This window comes from Diprion similis, chromosome 3 (assembly GCF_021155765.1).
Source record: "Diprion similis isolate iyDipSimi1 chromosome 3, iyDipSimi1.1, whole genome shotgun sequence".
NCBI classification, from domain to species: domain Eukaryota; kingdom Metazoa; phylum Arthropoda; class Insecta; order Hymenoptera; family Diprionidae; genus Diprion; species Diprion similis.
In genome coordinates this window covers 15118247-15138927 of record NC_060107.1, presented here as the reverse complement: position 1 = coordinate 15138927, position 20681 = coordinate 15118247, and the positions used below count along the sequence as shown (strand labels likewise).

Genomic DNA, 20681 nt, shown 5'->3' with positions numbered 1-20681 from the left:
TTATATATATATAGTATACCGTATATTATTATTATTATTATTTTTTTTATTATTATTATTATTATTATTTCAATTGTGTAAATAAACACGCAGGATTCTTTATCTTTATTATGTAATGTGATCATCGGTGTGTGTACAATAAATTTATTAACATGATATGTACTATACGAGTGTCTTTGTTTTCCTCGCATATTAAATATGAGATCGTATGTAAAATATTTTTTGAGATTTACGTGTATGAGTGTTAGATTCCGTCTAGCTGGGGGATTCTTTCTTGGTTTTTTCCCCTAACGACTAAACCTCGCTTCCACATCCGTGATCTTCATCCTGGATGCCCAACTCTTTCCGAAATTGGCACCAATCGATACCAGCACCGCAGTCCGGCTCTTTTTCCGATGCCCACCACAAATCGGACTGCAATTCGCAAATTTCAATTAATTCTTTAATCATCACACCTCGAATTCGAGAGTTTATTAAAGTATTGCAAAAATATGCCGAAGATAAGTAATTGATATCGCATTGCACCTTAATATTAATGGGAGGCGTGGGAACGACCGGGTTAAGTTTCACGTTGATGAACTGCAGTAGATCGTTATAATCGACTTTTCCCTCCTCATTTTTGCAAAGACTGGAAATGTGCACATAATTATATATTATTTTATACATACAACTGTTAGGCAATGACGCTTTCATTAATTATCTAAATTACAACTCACTGATCCAACATGGAATTGATCAATTCGACGTCCAAAGGAAGACGACAGCCACGTATAATCGTGTAGAGCTCATTTCTGGGTAAGTAGCCAGTTCTGGCTCTGTCCACGTGATGCAAATCCTCTTCAAGTCTATCCAACTCCGACCAAAGCTGTCGATTTAATTCCCCGTGCACCAGAGACCTAAAGCGTAATTGAAAAAGAAAACAAAGAAATCGGAGAAACTTGTATGCAGACATTTTGAAAATATTTGCATCATGTATATCTACATTCGAAACTGCTCTGCAAAGAAGTCAGAAACATTTCAACGACTATTTTATTCTCAAAATATGTATATCACACAGAACAAGAGGATTAGGGTCATAATCATCTTTTGGAAATAATTGTGACGTTAATTACAAATTTAATGAATATTCTGTGTCAAGGGTGTATAAAGAAGATTTTAGTTTAAATAAAAATCTAGAAACATTTGCAACAGTTGCTATCTGCATATTGAATGGGTGAAAAATAGTTTGGAATTTCCTTGTACTGGTATTACTCGTGAACCTAATTAAGATCATTTATAAACTCTGAAATAAAATATATATTCCATGAGAAAAACAAAATTTCCATTAATTTTTTTACCTAATGTATTCTCGACTGTGGCGTTCCTTCTTTTCGTGAGATGAAAAATGCCGTGCGACTGTGATCATCTCGTGCTCTGTTATTTTGTCTCCCAAGTACTTACATAGAGCTTCTCTAAATATGCATAATAAGTTGAATGTCATAGGCCAGTTTGAAAATATGAATTAGATGAATAGTTTAATAGATCATAAAATAACGAAAATGCGGTTCACTTTCAATTATATTCATCAACTTGTTTTCTTTAGAATAAAATATTCATTTAAACATTAGTTACCTCAAATGCTTGTACTGAATAATATCAGGGTCACGATCTGCAGGCTCAGGACTAACTTCGTTGAGAAACTGTTTATACACCGGCTTTAAAGCTTTGCGCAATTTTTCCATAATCAGTTTGATGTTTGCTTTAGAAAACTGCAACCCATAATAACGATCAAAAATAATGTATTAAGTAACACATTAAGAAGTGGTGAACATTTTTTTCAAAATAGGATCCAATTTCTGGAAAGCTTTTAAATTTGTCAAAGAACTGTGAAGCATTTTGTGAATTCGTACTTGTCAGAACATATCATAGAACTTGAAAAAAAATTTCAGAGAGAAATATTAACTAGGGATTGATGCAGCAAATATCACTCAAATAATATTTCCAATCTAAATGCGTAATAATTAAGATGTTGATAAGATTTCTCAATCAATATATCAAATACCAACACATAAAAATGTTGAATTTTCAAACAAACCTGATTACAATGGAGTTCCATGTATCGAAGCGCGTAAATATCAGCAGACGTAATTTGGAAATGAAAATCACACAGAGAAACTCTGGCCCCAATGTAGAAGTGATGGGGTTCGTAATACTTCGGCTTTTTGTTGGTGTAAATATCTTGCCCAGGCATCATTACTTGCATTCTCTTTTGAAACAGACATCGCTTGAATCCTGTTCCAAAACACAAAAGCTCAAACACGTTTCAAAACGTAACCATATCAGTCAATCAAATGCGCGACTAATTAATATGGCGTCGAAGAAACAGCTGATGGTTTTGAAAATTACACAAATATCAATTAACCGAAAACCTTGTGCAGGCTATAAAGCATCTGTTTTTTCATCTAAAATCGTTTAAAAATCAAAAGTGGGAAAGAAAAGGACTTGTAAAATCAAATATCGCCGTTTTCGAGTCGCATGATTTGTATTCCAAAGTGGCGTATCTAACGGAAACAAGTTCCGGAAACTTGCTTCAGAAATGTTATACTAATCAACACAGATGATAAATGTCGTACAGATTTTCTGGACAATGTGCGACCAATTTTAATAATTTTTTTAAAATTTCCACAAATTTCTCAATTCGAATGCAAATTGCAAAATTTCGGCAAATTTACGAAAAAATCTTGATATTTTTTGAAAGCTTGTGAAAATTTTTCATAATCCTGGTTTTAATGAAAATATTATTTTGCAAATTTGAACTCCAAAAAATGTCTAATTTCTTTCAGATATCTATCTCAGTTTTTTCTAAGGCAATACTGTCAAAAATTACGCAGGAACAACGGTAATTTTTACATATATTTAATAGAAACGAAGTTTTGGAAAAATATGGATTTTCTCTATAAAGGCATTGAATTTTCACTTCCAACTCGATTTGGTCCGAAAGTTAGAAACTTAAAAACTTGTTATTTTGAAGATATACCTATTTATGTCAGCAAAAAACAAACCGGAAAAACAGTTTTCTCGAAATTAGTTTTCGTCACCATCAAACAGGGTAAGAGTCTGTCGATCTGTCCGACAAACTTCCGCGATGATTTAGAAAACGGCTGAATGAAAAATCTACAACTGATAGGACTTGGCAGCTAAGTGAAAAAGTATTGAACGAAAAATTAGCGAACTAACATATGAAATACATATATATACATTTTTTTTTATTTCATATGTTTTTTTTACTAATTTTTCTTTCAATACTTTTTCATTGTTTATATATATATATGATACAAAATATAAGTGTGGGAAATTTCTGATAGTTTTTTTTTTTACCAGGAGCCATTCAAAATGTTTCAACCTAATCCAAATCAACATTACAGTTGAAAAAGTGTAATAATACAATTGAACGTTACCTGAGTTTCGAACAGCCAATTCAAAAATCGATATCGTATCATCGGTTAAAAATACTCGTATTATAAAATGCCTGTCGTTATTTTCAGGTATGTTTGAGACTAGCTTTGCTCTGAAGCGAAGTACGTGGCTCTCGAAACCACATCTGAAAATATTGCAGATGAGGATCGAGTAGTTCATTTTCCGTTCATACATCCAATCACCACGATTCAAATATACTTCGCTAACTTGTCATAATCGAAGAATTTAACGGAGTCTATTCTCGGCGGTTTTGGCTCCAAGCTGAAACAATTCCCAAGGGAGTCTTCGTAGCTCCCAAAACCGTTGTAGGGTGGAATGTACTTCTCAACACTCTTGCACTCGGAGTCTTTTTTCGCATCCGGTCTCTCTAGTGGCGTGAAATCTTCTATACCATACTTTAATCTATAAATGAAAAAGACTCGATAAGTTTATTGGACAACGTACGATCCCTATGTAATTTCTCTGAATTCAAGTACCTCTAGTGAAAATTATTTTGTTAAACTTTGAGATGAAACATTCCAAAGTAGTTTCATGGAAATGCTGTCATCTATTTATGAAAGTCTGGACTCACAGAATTTTTCAAGGAATTTCAGAGAGATTGCAAGGAAGGATCTCTAACAAGGAAACCTTAGAAACTGAATTTAAGCACGTACCTGTAATACTCTTTGGTGTAGGGATCCATGTCCGTTAAAACAACTTTTCTACCAAAAACATTCATCTGGGAACCAATCATCAGATCCTTATCAGTGTAGAATTCTCTGCCGTTCCTTCCGGTGTCCAACGAGTCGACAATGTACCAGCTAGACGCAGTATTCTCACCAATAACGTTGAGCACTGTAAGCGGGTCTCCAGCACCAGGGGGATCGATTCTAGAAAAGGACTGAAAGTAACAGATGAAAGAAGTAATCGACTATTCATTTGGTAGTTTCGTTTGAATACAGCATTTATTCGCTATCGCCTACAATAAATGTTGAATTCAGCTCAGAATTCCAACAGCGATCTTCAAAAATTGGGTTCAAAAGTTATCCTTCAGCAAAGATTTGTTTTTTGTTATGCGCGACAAGTCTTGCAGGTGACATCGAAGAAAAATGTAGCTTTGAAACGAAACACCCTACTGTTCATACTTCGAATCATTGAAATCGTTAGAAAAGTGTTTGTTCAAATCTGCTCATTCAAGGTGGATCAGAAATCCAATTTCTTGTTCAATCACATCTCACCTTAGGTAGCTTCATCCTTTTTATGAACATAAATCCTGTGTCCCGGCCAGAATTAGGTGGCACGTTTTCTTTGACCTCAATGGTGTCGTCAGCAAGATAGAAATGCAGTTCCAAATCATGGATAACACCATAAGTCGTTTCTCTGTCGTCCCAGTATCCATAAAACCGCAAAACTTTTCTATCGTTGGATAGAAACTTGGCCAGAGTATCTATCTTGCGATTCGGCTTCTTCGGGAATATTTCCTGAAAATAATCAACTTGATTGCCATGAGAAACGTAACTCATTGAATTGCCTGTTAATATTTTATGTACATTATCGTCTTACAACTTTCCGTCGCTCGTTGTATGGATCAGACGGTATATCGATAGGATCAGGAACAGGAATGCCGCATCGATTTAAGAATCTCCTAGTGAACTTGTCACAGTCAACAATTTTGTAAACACGAGCAAAAAACTCTGGTTCTTTACCTATGTTGAGATCTATGATATCGTAGTATCGATATTTGACTGGATCAGGCATCGGTATTCGCTGCCGTCTGACCAAAACACCTTGAAATTCATTGGCATGATAATTTCTGAAGGAAAACCAGCAAAGCTGAACACATACCTTGTTCTAAGCCGCTGTTGTCAACAGCCGGTTCAGATATTTTTATCGTCCCATCTTCAAGAAAGAAACTGATTATAACAACCCTGATTTGAAAAGAGGACTGCCACCTCTCTTGAACAGTTTCTTGGAAATAAGCCTTGAACATCAATCGCTGTGGAAAATACCAACATTTCTATTTGCAAAGTCCAAAACCTTCATCACAGAAAATAAAACTAAACAAATCCGATCGCAAACACACCTGATTATCGAAAGCAAGCCATGGTGGCAAAACTTGCACCTCGCCTCTCGGGTACAGAGAGGGATAACGGTCTTGCTCAGTGAAATGCAAAGGCTGGCCACCGATGCCACATTTTACTCTCTCGGAGAGGTAATAAACGCCTGTGTGGATTTTACCAAAGTGTTGAGGCTTGTGGAATTTTGTTTGGCCGATCTGAAAGACGATTCACTGATGAAATAACACCATTCAAAAACAAAGAGAATCGCTAAAGGAATGGCGTATTTACTCTGGTGTCAAAATTGAAACCCGGAAGGACAGGCAGTGCAGTACTTCGCTTCATTTTTAAATTCCGGATACTATATTCAACTTAAGTTTCAACCTGTCCCAATTGCGAAATATCAATGGAATATAATATCGCGGTAGATTACAGTTACATATTAAGATAATAAATAGAAAACCCGCTAATCTAGATCCTGTCGACAGCCTCATTCCTCTGTAACACTGATTATTTTCGACATTGCTTGTTTCCTAGGCAACTCTCACAGTGTATAACTAATAATCAATAATCAAGAATACACCAATAAATAAACAAAAACTTATGCAATATTATCATAATACAATTTAAATGCAGATTATATTTATTATTAGTTTATCGCACGCAATACTGTATTAGCAAAAACAGAAACAAGTTTTCTTGCAAAAGATAATAAAAATATCTATATCGATAATAATATTTGTATATGTATACAATATATATTATATATATTTTGATTTATAACGTTAACAAATAATGTTTTAATATAAATATTAGTTCATAATTTGTATATCAGGTAATAGATTTATAATTATGCATGACAGACCTGATTTTTTCTTTCTTTCTTTTTTCGTTAATATATAACAGATAATATACCTATCATTGTAGTGAAGGACTGCCTTGTTGTTCATCTGGATATTAATTACAAATAGAATAGTGTTAAATAACAGATCCATTAGTGTGTATGTATATTGTACATATGTGTATATATAATATATAAATCAGCTATGTCTGTTTCGAGATGCAAGCGCTCCATTAAACTCAATATTTAAATAATATATTTGTTATTAAAGTGGCTCAACGGTTTAAATACCGTATATTGTATAACGTAACATAATATAGGTATTTCAGAAAGGTGGCACATCAATACATTTTTTTTTAAATGCCAATGATAAAAACATTATTACATGAATTTTGGTGAATGTTGAGAGCAAAATTTCCTAATACAAAATAAATAAGTTATAAATGAGCAAGTAAAAAAAAAAAACACACCAAAAAATTGAACACGATTGGATTTGCCATAAACTGTCAGTGTTAGTACAAAAATATTGAAGTAATCATCGAAAATGTGGCTATACTTATAATTAATGTACAAATGCCCCAGTGTTATATATTGTATACGTATTATAAAAACTATGTAAAATGCTTTCAAAAATGGAGCAATTTAATCGCTTGATTCTTACTAACTATAAAAAATATCGCGTAATAATAATAATTATAATAATGCGTTGCATACTGGAACTGTGAAAATATATTTTCATACAATAGTAGACTTCTATTTTTTTCTCTCGGTAATCAGAAACTTTTCTTCGCTATTCATTTGCCACTGTTAGCAACGTAGCATATCAAGCATTAGTACAGTTTGATTTTCCAAACAAATTTCGACTAAACCGAGCAAAGCTACTCCTGTTTCTTTTTTTGAGGCCTTGTTCGTCTTAGTCACGATTTTCCGGCAGTAAATCGTACCAACCGGTATTCGTCTGAGTTAAATCCATGTCACATAAAGTTATGTAGACCTGACCCATTACATTGCCACCAGTAGAAAGCCACCCTTTTTGGGTGCAGACCGAGACTTCCAATCTGCGTGTATTTATGTCACCTTGAGAGATAACGTATTCAAATTGCTCGTCGTAAATGGGATTGCAGTTGTCCTTCATCACGGCAGTTTTCCTCTTTGTTTCCTTGTGACGATCCGGCAAGAGGTAAAGCTTGACGTACGGATCGGGTACATTGCTAGGATCGTTTTGCGGGAGCGGTAGATTTCTGTAAAAGAGAATGAGAAAGAAGTTCACAAAACCGTTTCGCCGGTCAATCATTTTTATAGAAAAATCATCTATGATACTGACGCAATCTTGTGGACAACAACAACAAGTTTTTGTCTGGCGACGCTGTAGCGTAGCGTGAGCTGAATTCTACCCAGGCCAGCTTCTCCCGCTGAAGAAGTCACGCTGCTGTTCCTGTGGATTAATTGCGGGCTTGCATTTACCGGTGCTAATAATGTAGAAGTCGCTATTTCTTCTTGTATCAATGTTGCCTCTTGATCTTCAGTAGGAGCGGTTGGATTCAAACTCGTCGCAGAGATGATACTGCTGGCCACAGATTCTTTAGATGGTTGTTTTTTCAGTGGACTAGGTGCGACTGAAATGCAATTAATTGCAACAAATAAAATCAGATGAGAGTTCTGTGTTTCAACATAATTTTTTTTTTTTTTTACAAATTAGAATGAAACATTACATGAGCTAGAGCGAAAGAAAAGAAAAACCGTTCAAAAAATCTACACCAATTTTATTTGTATCAATAAAAGTAAACGCAAACGAAATGACATCCCTACTATACATATAATAGAAACGCCTCGGAATAAATTCCAATAATGCAGGTCAAGATATCAACAATTGGAGAAATGGTATTACAATGATAATGTTCAAAATGCATAGACTCTGATGTTTATGATCCGATCTTACTATAGGAATTTCCAGGGATCACCTGCTAAAAATGTTACAATAGTCATCTCCAGAGTGAATAAAAATAGAATTAGGTGATTGTGGTACTATATAGATGTTTGTCAACAATAACATTTGTGTGTTGTAACTATACCATAATCGATGACAATGTAAGATTTCTGGAATGTTTTTCAGACAATTTTCTGTGGATTTGGTAAGCGAGAAAAATACGCGTAAATACATTGGATAAAAACACCGGAGTTTAATCATCATAATTTTAAATGTTGTAAGTATGAAAACTTTTCTCGAATTTTTTATATCTGTATCTGTATATAATTTTTCATTTATTTCTATTACATTGTACAGCTCTCGTGTGTTTCATTTGTATTTGCATTCGTATTCATAATCAATCACAATACTCACTGCTACTAGATGGAGTGTTGCTTATGTTTGATTCTTGACGTTCGATTTCCCTGTTAAGTGTGTTTATATCCTGGTGTTCTTCCTCATCTGGAGTTGGCTCTGGATTATCGTATTTCAAAATCTGGATTTGTATGAAGCGGGATAGTTAGCGTCAGATGAAATATATTTAGCCATGAAAAAATAGAAAAACTACCAAATTTCTTACCCTCAGTCGCATGGACAGAATTATTCTACTGTCAGCCTGAGCATGTGCCAGATTAAACGGCTGCTGAGAAATTTCTAGATTTTCTTTCTCCATTAGCGAGGTCAGGTGGTAGCTCAATGTACCAACGTTCATGCCCGTCTTCTCGTCTACAATCTAAAACACAATCAGGAGGCAAGCAAATACGTTATTTTCAACATCTAGAAATATTTTATAAGATTAAGAATTGTATATACTTTTAAATGCAGCATATCTGTTTCTGGATTTGAAACAAGGAAGGTGAATCCTTGTTCCCATACTGGATCACAAGATCTTAAAATCGTATTGGTACGCTCGGTGCGATTTCCTAGCACTGCCTCAAGGTAGACATCCGGCTGCTTTGTAGCACGGAGGCACTAAACAAAGAAACGAGTTCTCAGAATTGTGTGGCCTAGTATAAATCATCAGCTGTCTTGAACGATTCGTCAATTAAATTGTTTCATTATATTTCTTTTGTCCAGTAATCAATACTCAAAACTCCAAACTCACGGGTAAATTTTTCGCTGAATCAATGTAGAGAATCAGAAGTGCAGTACTCATCGAAGTAACTCGCAGCTGTTGAGTCTCAGCCAAGGCCTGTGAAATCATATGAATCAGATTTTGATCATTCGTTTACTAATTTTCGAATAAAATTTTACACGAGTAATAGATTCACCTAAACTTAAAGAAATGATACATGAATTTATATTCTTTTACTCACAGCTGGTAAATCTGCGACATTATTAGAAAGACTCAGCCATTTAAGACGGAGGTGGACCATTCCATGCTTTGCAAACTCCAATGTCACCCACTGTGGAATATATACTTCAAAGTTATAATGAGCTTTTTGAACATATTCGATTGGAAAGCAATGTATGTATTTCAAAAATCTTCCATTAGACGGTAAACGTTAGTCTGTTTTTAAAAAATGTTCAATTTAGATGTAATATTTTTCATAATTTTCACCAAGTTAGTTTGAGAAAAATAAATAAATCGACGCTGAAGATCAGGGAATGTGTCAATTAGTATGCGCAACAAATCTGCATTGCACGTACTTCAGTTTCAAAGTAGTTATATAATTTTACTTCAAGTAATAACAACTGCAACTTACAGTGTCCAAAGTTCCTTTTTGCTGAACACGGATTACTTCGATAGATGCTCTGTTATGAAAAAGGTAAATTTCATGATTAGTGTTGCATGTTGCGAAATAGTCAAGTATCGGGTTAAAATGTGACCTGTGTGAAACCTTGTATGTGACAATTGAGTGTAAGTGATATTTTGTAGTTGTGAATTAAGCTGTGTGAGGCTATTTCATGCGCTACAATAATGCTACACAAGGCGTTTTGAAGTAATTGATAGACAAAGAGTGTAAGACAGGCAGACAGACACATAGATAGCAATTTTTTCTGCGAATATCATTTGGCATCATCTAATTAGCTTACATTAACTTAAATTATATTATAAATGCTTTCATTGCAGTGTAGAATGCAAGTAACTTTGTACAATTCCAAGAAAAAAAAAAGAATCATTTCTCACAATCAAAGATTTTCATTCCTTCATTTATTGTATGTACAATTATTACTCGATTCCCTATCGGAAGAGTGAAGTTAAAAGTTCATTCGCTTAAATTTTCAGGCCCTCAATGCATCGCACTAACGGCAATATACTGCAAATTTTAGTTTGTGTTTGCATAATTTATCCCCTTCAGGTGATCCTCACAAAAAATTACTACTGCGTTCTTCGAGTATCGGAGTAATATTATAACTAGATTCAGCGAAGGAGGAATGAAAAAAAAGTAAATAAGCTGTTGACCATATGAATCGGACATCAAATATAAGTCCTCAAATTGCTTGGTAAATACGATTACTTTTCTCGGAACCTTAAGTATTGAACTAAAAACCAAAATCCTGTGCCATTGGACTTCAGCAGTAATTTTTCGTAAGTCATCAAGAGATTCTACGCCTACTAATTAGCAAAACATGGAGTGTTTGTGAACGACGTGTTATTCAGATATTCAGTATACTTAGCAGCAATACCTTCCTAGAGGATCGTCGTGGCCAGTGGTGTCTTTGTCAAATAGGCGGGCAACGATCTTGTTGTATCCCCCCGCACCCTCATCTACTATAAACTGCCACACAACAACACCTGTTTTAGTTCATTTGCAATTTGTAAGTGCAAATTGCTACTTGCAGTTAATCGATTAGAAAAGCACCTCATAAATTCAAAGTTAATCATGAGTAAATATCACTAATAACTTGACTGTTTTTAAACTTATAAGGCGTTTCAGCCCTAATGTTGAAAAAAAAAAAGAGAAACTCAAAGAGCAAAATCATGTAAAAAACGTTTAAAACTAAGAGAAACATCTTTTTCGTCATAAAATCTACTCATTGAATTTATCCATGAATGAATAATAAATTAGTTACAATAAAAGAATCAAATTTCTTTACTTTTAAATTCTGTGGATCAATCTGTTTATCAGATCCATGCAAAATTCGTTACAATTATTAAAGATGTTAGTCTAAATTCCTTTCTATAATTATAAAATAATTCCTTTGTAGTTAACTCATATTAGTATCGCAAATCGTTATGGCCATTAAATTCACTTGCGGAAAAAATCTGCTGAGCAATTTAAATATTAAGTTGAAAATTGTTAAGAATTAAATTATACAAGTTTTTTTCTAAACATTATAAGCTATATATAAATACATAATTGTTGATGATGAACAGTAAAAATAATTAAGAGTAAAATTCTTCGGTATTTTTGTAACTCTGTACATTCGGACCTGGATGATAGACGCGATTTCAAAGACGGATCTCAGGGCGCAGAGAATAAGAAAAGTGTTCCATTGAGGCCCAATTGCAATTTTACAAGGAAACATAAAAAGAGATTGTAAAACTGGTGAAATCTAAGATTACTACAAGAGTAGAGCTTAAAAGTCGATGAAAGTGAACGAGAACTGTTCTAGCGGTTATTAGTGTTAATTGGCAATGGTTATTAGTTGTTTCAGAAATTTTCGGAAATTGCCGCGAATTTACTCAGAAAATGAATTTTCCATAGTTTCTCAGTTCTTCTGCAAAATCTCCGACAAATTCTAATAATTTTTAGAGGTTTCCAAAATTCTAGATATATTGCAAATATTCTTTAACAGATGTTTCCACATTTTGGCTCTGCGTTTAAAAAAAAAAAATGATTCCAACTGCTAAATATTTCCTAATTTCTCTCAGAAATACAGCCTGATCTTTTGTAACATGGGACGATAGGAAAATAAGCAGAAACACCAGACCTCTTAGTTCTTATACCTCTGACAAAAAATTAGGTTCTGAAAAAATACAAATTTCTTCAAAAAATTGATTCAATTTTCTCCTGCGAATCGACTCGGTGAGAAATAGTCAGAAGAACAAAAACTCCCCAGTTTTTCCAATGAAAAATTCAATTCCAAATGAAAATAATTTTCATTGCAGAAAGTTAGTAAAATTTGTTGAAATCCCATATACATACATCATCATAATAATTGATACTTTTCCTGCGAAATTAGCATAAGACTATTCTCAGAACTGTCTGAAAACATAGTCAATCTCGCAGGAATTCTTAACCGGTTGACTGGTACGAGTTTTTTCAGTTTTCGTGCCAAAACTGGAAACTACATACAACCGACCAAATGACACCAAAATTGGTGCCCTTGGTAACCGGCGTTTTTTTTGGGTCCCTGATTTAATTTCAGAACTAATTTTTCTAATTTGCCTCATATTTTTTGGTTTAACGGTGCTGAGGCGTAGTCGTAATTACCGGTATTTGAAGCCGCCATTTTGAATCCCTTATATAGAATTTTTCAATTCTGCTTTCAAATTTCAATTAAGCGACCCAACAACGAGTATAAGGCGCGCACTTTCCTCATCGACACACGATACGTGATTCATTACCAGTCAGCCGGTTAAAAGAGATGATAATTTCAGAGAATTTTGTTTACCGCAGTGAAGATGTGAGTAATAGTGTATGTTCAAAAATACATGTACAAAAATCACTCTCCATACATTCATTGCAAAGCTAAAGCAATTTGAAGCATGTTCATTTACTACCTTCCAAGAAAGTCATCATTTTGGATGCAAGGAAATCCTGGATCCCAATCCCATAGAGAAGAACTTATCACCTGTACACTGCAGCAAGTGATCACAGCCTACGTGCCAACACCACATTGTAATATAAACACAGATTTTCACTTTACATACATACTACTGGTTCGGATGAAAGAATGAATGGGAATGAAAAAAATTCCGCAATTAGTATGAATGAATAGTATACAATGCTTACAAATGAAAAAAAAAGATTCTTATTTTTGGACTATACAGAATGCTGCATTTAATTTAGCAGATTTTAACTTGTTTGTCAAAATTTTTTAAACTTAAGAGCATAAACGTGATAAGCGTATAAATTTGGTATAAAACGGTGACAAAAATATTAACGATTCACTTGAAACTGACGAATGAAACTGGAAAACAACATTTTAAACTGAAATACATTAATGATTACTTGCTTGCTTTAAAATAGTAGATCATTAAAAAATTGATATCTCCCACGGCAAATTGTGTAATGAAATTAAATTTGCAAATTGAATGACATTGCAAAAAAATTCTTTTGAGCATATACATTTTTTTGCAGTACCCACTCTTTTAAAGCTGGAAGTCACAGAATGCACACACAACACTCAGGCACACACATGCGAACAAAATTATACATATATTACCAGTAACGACGACGATTACCACTTTCCTCTAGACCCAGTTGCAAAACATTATATTACACATACACTAACATGCATTTTATAGTCAATAATGCTGTATAGGTATGTATTGCGTGTTCTGTGTGATGACAAATACTATGATACACAAAAATAATATATATTTTGATTTTGTAATATGTGAGTATGTATGTAATATACGTGTACTATACGATAATTCCACTATATGATAATAACTGCGTGCATGATTTTGAGAGCCGTGTAAAATTAGTTATCTCGATCTAAACGTTTGTTTAAATCAAAAGAAAGATTTTGTACAAAGATGAGCGTTTTAAGTTATGTGGAAGATCGCACTCATTTGATTTTTCACTTTTTTTCACATCTTTTTGAATTTGAGAAGAACCATGTTGGAGCATTTCAATTATTATTTCTTTTCTAACATTTATTACCATCCATACGATTGATCTAAGCATTAAAAAAATATCATTCAAGATTCTTGAAAAATTTAAAAAGATGTATAAAAGTAACAAATCAACTGAACGTAATCTTCCATATAAGTTGGAACGCTCATATTTTGCCGGAACCTTTCTTTTACCGTAATCAAACTTTTTAAGGGGTGCCACGATGGAAAATCGCAAATTTATATTTTTCTGAAACACCCTAATATACATAATAACTATTTGACATGACATTCCTTCAAATAAAAAAAACTCTAAATATATTCAAAATTTATGGTACTGCTACGAAGTTTCATTTATATGCGATATTTGTGCTGCTGAAGAAAATGATATTCGCTTTGCACTTTGATGCTTGAGAAAAATATTTCTGTGAATTGAAATTTCAACAGCTGGAAGAGAGAAACTGTGAGGTTTGACGATATCTTACCTGCCCAGACTTTCATCATCCTTGGGTTCGTCGTGGTCCCAGACAAGAACAGTCAGCTGCTGAGCGATGGCCGACGCCACAGCGCACTAATGCCATACAACGAGTCATGCATCACACATACATACCAGGGTGACGATACTAAATTAATTATTTCACATTACACAGATGGCTGATTTAATGCTCGTCGAGACGTTACCTCAAACTAAGAAGCGTCAAGTTCAGGATATAGTCAAGGATTAATGGGCGCGAAATCCTAACACGTTCATCACTGTCGCGTAAAGATGTCGGAGCTTCCAGCGACTGAGTCCCTAAGTATAGTTGCATCAGTGGCATCAACCACAAAATTAGTTGTTAAAGAAGTGGCATCTTGAACCAAACGAGATTCCGATTTTTAATGATTGATAAATATTTGAGTATCAAAAAGTAGTGTAAGCCGGTTCTATCTTATATCTCCCAGCAAGATCAGGAGGAAAAATTCAAATAACTCGTAAAAAATTTATATGAAACTTTGGCAAATTAGAAGAAACACGTATTCTCAATTCACTCAAAAAAAAGATTCTGTTTTAATCATCCCGTACATCGGCAATTCATTCAAATCATTGCTCCTTCAACCCTTGAATGTGTTCTGACCGTTCTTTTGTATTTCTTTCATTGTTTTAAAGTTTTTCTATTCTTCTGTCTTACTTTCCCGAATTTTTTGAGAGCAGAATGATAGAATATGGGTTATTTGAGATCGAACCAGCCACATATAGAGGCATCCTGGCATTTTAGAGGACACGATGCCAAGAGGAAAACTTCTATTTTCTTCTTATCAGGGACATGTGAATAGAAGCAAATAGTAGCAGATGTGAAAAACATTGGCAAAATAGTGTCATTAGTTGCACACTGGAAGCCCGAGATGTTGTTCCATAGTTCACCATCATAGCAGAAAAACCTGCATTCCGGAAATTCGATTAAATGGTTTTTTCTGTTTTTTCAACTTACGATTTGGATGTTACAGCCCATTCATCCTCAAAAGAATTCCACTCTTATTAGGTGAGACAACGTCTCAATCAGCTAAACTGTGTTCGCGTGAATAAGTAAATGTACGATACTTAATCCTATGGGAATTGAAACACCAGGAAAAAACTGACCAGTGTTCAATGTCATTGTACGCAGGCAGGTGAAACTAAATTAATCACAAATTGATCATCCAGTTTGATGAGCTAAGTGTACCACAAGTGAATAAACATGTTATAATAGAGAACAACAAATGAATATCATGTCTAACCGACTATAACAAATCGTTATTTAAATGGTGAAGATGCTGACTTGTGGAAGATCTAAGTTACGCTAAGCTAATGGAAAGTTGAATATTTTTGTCTCATTTCATGCATCAGAGTTGTATTTGAACGAGAATATAATCAGTAAAGTCAGCAATGGATATGTAGAAGCCAGTATTGATAAACGCATAACGAGAATTAAGAATTCGATACATGAGACAAATATACTGCGAATAAAAGAATTTTTCAAAATGGTCGGAAAACTTTTGAATTGTCAATAAAATTCATGATGTAAAGAAACAAATTAGCCCAAACCATTCTGATTTTCATATAAACAAAATATTATTTTATAAGCTCAATCTGTTTGTTAAAAAAAAATTTCAGTAATACTGAAATTTCTCAGCAACTTTCAAAATGAGTTTTCCTTGCAACTGCTACTGTGGAAAAGTTAATTATAAATTCAGGTGATTCAGTAGAACGCTGAATTTTGTATCGCAATTGAAATCAGAAATCACATGGATAAAAAGTGGTTGAAATAAGGCAAATAATAAAAGGAAAAGATTCCTGAACAAAGCCACATGCTGTGTATAAAAATGTAACAAAAATAATAAAGATAATTTGTTCTGTAATTAAATTTTTTCTACATACCTCACACCAGAAATCCCAAATGGGATTTACCGTATTGTCAATTGTTTTTGTCCTGAATTCCTGCGCTCCAACATTTATTACCGCATACGGATCCGACTTTCCTTTACCCAACACACTGAAGTCCTTCTTCATCAGGTGCTTTGCTTCTATTACGTGAATTCTCAGCACACCCTTTAATCAACAAGAAGATCATGTAACTTTGCTTTTTTCAACATTTAATACAGACAAAAATTAATTCAATGTAGCGGGTTTAATTTACAAAAAATCTTTTAAACTCTATTACTAACAAGTTCTTTATTTTTAACAGTTTCGGTGAACTAATTTTCACTGAAAATTTAGTATTTTGAGATAGATTAATAAGATATGAACGAGTAGACAGCTGAAAAATTGGGTGATTACGAGAATATATATATCGAAAACCAATTATTCAATTCGATTTGATCTAAAACACAACAATTTTGAAAAAAACAAACTCCAAATAAATTAAATCATTGGTTATCGAGATAAGAGTAGTCTACCTGCATCCACCGCCTTATCTATATATTCATTAACTCCACATTTTGTTCACATATCGATTACTTTTTACGAAATAAGATCGATTCCAAATAAAAAATTGCAGCTTTTCGAATGAATAAATCGAGTTTCATGGCTCACCTCTGGTTCGGGAGTTTTGAGAATCTCAGGTTGGACGTCTGGACTCAAAGTTATCGGCAATTTGTTGGGCAACACCATAATCGCACCAATTTGTTCGACAATAGCCTTTCTCAAAATTTCGCTGTGAAATGATAATATTGGTAGTAAAGCTTCGGTAGTTGCGGAACACAGCAGTATCCCTGCGCACCTACCTCAAACCAGGCATATCCAGAACGTCGGCCAATCCAACCAGATTGAAATCAACCGAAGGCATATTTAGAAAGAATATCTGAAGTCCTCCGACAAGTGGCATGATGGGCAAAAGGGGCTTCATTACCACTCTTATCATACCACGAATCTGAAATAGATATCGAATCCCTGAATATCTATGTGAAAATTTTCACATTTTGTTAGAAGATTACATATCGGGTTATTCCGAATCCGGAAAATTATATTTCGACTCGCGTCATGACTATGTAAAATCTATCGCAGAATCAAGTTTTATTGCCGAGCTTCAATCTTACCTGGAAATCTTTGATGCCACCTTTAAAGCTGTTACAAGTAAATGAGATGTCGCAATCACCAGCGTATCTATAATGTTACAAAAATTGTTAAAAATTAAGATATTTTGAATTATCAGCATTAAATGTGAATGGAACTGAATAAAAAATTGGGACTAAATAAAAAAAAAACATTCAACAATTTACCAGCAATGTCATTTGCGCCAATGATTGTGACTAATCGTAAGTGTGAAGAAACATCCCTGCTATGTAACAGAATTGAATTTTGAAAAAATTTGTACAACATAAACCGAGCTATCAACAATTTGAGAAAAGGTTTTATAATTAAAATATTCGTAATGCTTCTACTCGTTTTTTTTTAACCCTGTTCTAATGTTTTTGGGTTCAGTTTTGTTGCTGATCAGATTCCCACAAATTGTCCAAAAAAAAAATCGGAAATTCTTACGTTATGGTATAGTTGTAAGGCGCAAATACGATTATCGACAAACATCGGTTACAACTTACTTATAAAAAACTCTTTTTATTTATCTTTTCCTAATTGTGCATTCAGACGGGATATTACAAGTGAAATTTCAGTTCTGCAATCATTCGAAATACTGATGCTAATTTAAAAAGAACAAGATAAACAGAACAGCACATGAGATATGCAAAATTAAAAACTAACTTCCATAAGCAATAAGTAAACTTACAATACATCAGCATCCAAGATGATCTCATTCCTATCAGTATTTTTGTCATAAACCTTAATACCACCGATTCTCGGAGGCTGTGGATAAAAAGAAGAAAAAGATCTGATCAGTTTTCCCTGTTTGAGGGAACAATATCCGTAATATTAATACTGCTGTTTGGATTGAGAATCGCAGAACAAATAAAAATTCTTGGAAACACGATTGGCCTAATTTAATTGAAACTACTAGTATATAACATCAATAATTGCATGTAAATTGGTTGGCCAAAACGAACAATTCGCTGGTTCCTACACATGTGTTTCATTCCACATAAAATTGTGTATTAACAATGACGTTTACGTCAGTGGAATGACTCAGGACTTTTCACATTCTCGTCTAGTATGATCATATTTGATATTTGCGCTCCATGAATCAGACTGTAATATGATAACTGAATACACAATTTCGTTTGTAAACGATTCCAAACGACACACACACAGCCCTCTATTATTAAAAATTTATTTGAAATGTAGCAGAAGATGGAAATGATTTTTTAACAATTCTTTGTCATCTTAATCAGTTTTTGAATTACAGAGAAAATAAGTTTATTCAATAAAAAGTCCATATGTGACTATTAGAATCTGTCGTTTGTGAGTGAAATATTTATTTTTTTGCAACGATTAAAAAAACCTGTTTTAAACAGCAAAATGAAAAGATCACAAAACGGTCATTCGGATCTGAGTGTTTCTCTGTCTGTCACCTTTGATTGCCAGACCGTGATTTAGAAGATAGACTTATACTCACAATTCGGCCCAATACTAATCTCTCGAAAGAAAATCCTTTCAATTTGTATTGCGCCAATCGAGCGACAACTGCTGGCTCAATATCCTGTTTACATAGCTGACGAACAAATTGATTCATGCTCGGCCAGAGCTTACACAAGATCTGTAACGATTGAAGAAAAATTGAGATAGCAGAAATGAATTTGAAAAGATGAGCAATTTAAAAACAATCTCACGCTGACCTTGTTCAGCCACTCGGCTCGATCAACGTCTGGAAAATACACCCAAGACGGAAGCTCGTACATTTTATTAACGATCATTTGTTGTTCGCCAGCAAGAACGGTTGCCTGGGCGGTGAGCCGTCGCTGATCGCTTTCTTTCCTCCATTCTGTTCTTAGTACTGACAATATGATCGGTCCGATGAACCACGCGATGCTCCAGTTCATGTATCCACATCCCCATACAAGACCGACAGTGACAAATTTTTTAACGAAGGAAAATATCAGCCCAACGATGTTGTTGTCTCCCCCAATGTTGTTCATCTCTGCAGGATTTACCTCCTTACTCGCACCTGCCATGTTTATAGGCTATTTTGTTTTCACTCAGCTTAGTTCAGTTTGGTTTGTCTTTTGATTGTTTCACACTGTTTAATATTTCAGTCCGATGTGACTATGACTATTGATTGTGAATTGCTATTATTCTTGACATTATCGTGATTAAAGGTAAGCGAGAAGCTGTTTCAACTTTACGGAATGTTGATAATAAAAGGGGTCAAACAAACATGTGAATAATGTTGATTACAGCGAAATTAGTAAAGTAATGTAAGTAAGAAACATAAGAATAATGTAAACTCAATCGAAATTATAGTAAAATTGATAAAGTAAGGAGTGAGTAAAAAACAGATTAAGAATAATAAGATTTAGTGAAGTAAATAAAAGCTTAATTATCGTTACCCTAATTAATATCAGCAATAGCGATGTGGAGAGTATATATTAACGGCATTTAGTATCAATCTGCAAGTTTGAGCGACGGCGTTACGCTGTTGCGAAACGACGAAACGCGACAGGAAAGTCGCGCCTAATAACCGCAGCTTTATTGTCGTCGATAAAAGGCCTCAGATTAGGTCACCGGATTATTTTTATCTTTAGTACGCAGCACCTGTCAGAACGAGAGCTGCAGCGGCTGCAGCGAAATGAGATCCGCAAGCAGACAGCTTAACCTTAAATTTGAATAAACAGTTGTTGACTTTCCAGCTACGCGTGTATTTAATAATCTAATTAGCGAGGCGAGTCATTCATCCATTATTCGTTAACATTGGTTTCATACCACTGTCAGAACACACAGGCTTCACCTGAAAATATCAAACATACCGTACACCTTTCAACACTTCATTATTTACTTAAAGGTCTCTTCACCGGCTGTTGCACTGTTGTGAATAGCACCTCACAGTTCTGAAGAGTTGTCAACTGGGGGATATCATGTAACATTTCACGTTTCTCACCATCCAACCATTCTGATTGGTTGACTCAACTTTGCAAACCAATAAGAAGGCTTGGATAGTGGAAAATTTGAAGATGTGCAAAGTTTACATGATAGCCTCGTGACTGAACATCCTTCTTTTCGATTGGCTCGGAAGTATGCGTACACAAAAA

General features: G+C 34.3%; 2 protein-coding genes across 5 annotated transcripts; both read right to left on the bottom strand.

The window, feature by feature from the left end:
- Window positions 1–83: 83 nt before the first annotated feature.
- On the bottom strand, window positions 84–5909 carry LOC124416754 (EF-hand domain-containing family member C2-like). The gene is made up of 14 exons (XM_046898054.1): window positions 5784–5909; window positions 5519–5710; window positions 5281–5431; window positions 4999–5222; window positions 4674–4916; window positions 4110–4336; window positions 3664–3858; window positions 3438–3580; window positions 2075–2271; window positions 1612–1748; window positions 1338–1451; window positions 717–896; window positions 526–628; window positions 84–414 (listed from the first exon to the last, which is right to left on the bottom strand). The coding sequence occupies exons 1-14, from the start codon at window positions 5835–5837 to the stop codon at window positions 295–297; spliced, it is 2280 nt and encodes a 759-aa protein (XP_046754010.1). The 5' UTR covers window positions 5838–5909; the 3' UTR covers window positions 84–294.
- Window positions 5910–6549: 640 nt separating this feature from the next.
- Window positions 6550–20455, bottom strand: LOC124416752 (extended synaptotagmin-2). 4 transcript variants are annotated; one of them, XM_046898050.1, is made up of 17 exons: window positions 19983–20455; window positions 19272–19772; window positions 19052–19192; window positions 18269–18345; window positions 17583–17649; window positions 17271–17416; window positions 17080–17200; window positions 16426–16596; window positions 12972–13069; window positions 10006–10054; window positions 9616–9705; window positions 9405–9491; window positions 9113–9271; window positions 8880–9032; window positions 8675–8795; window positions 7658–7949; window positions 6550–7574 (listed from the first exon to the last, which is right to left on the bottom strand). In XM_046898050.1, the coding sequence occupies exons 2-17, from the start codon at window positions 19605–19607 to the stop codon at window positions 7247–7249; spliced, it is 2436 nt and encodes an 811-aa protein (XP_046754006.1). In that variant the 5' UTR covers window positions 19608–19772; window positions 19983–20455; the 3' UTR covers window positions 6550–7246. The 4 variants fall into 4 exon arrangements, with proteins under 4 accessions (XP_046754006.1, XP_046754007.1, XP_046754009.1 ...); XM_046898051.1 differs by lacking the exon at window positions 12972–13069 and adding an exon at window positions 10931–11022; XM_046898053.1 differs by having other exon boundaries at window positions 19272–19600.
- Window positions 20456–20681: the final 226 nt, after the last annotated feature.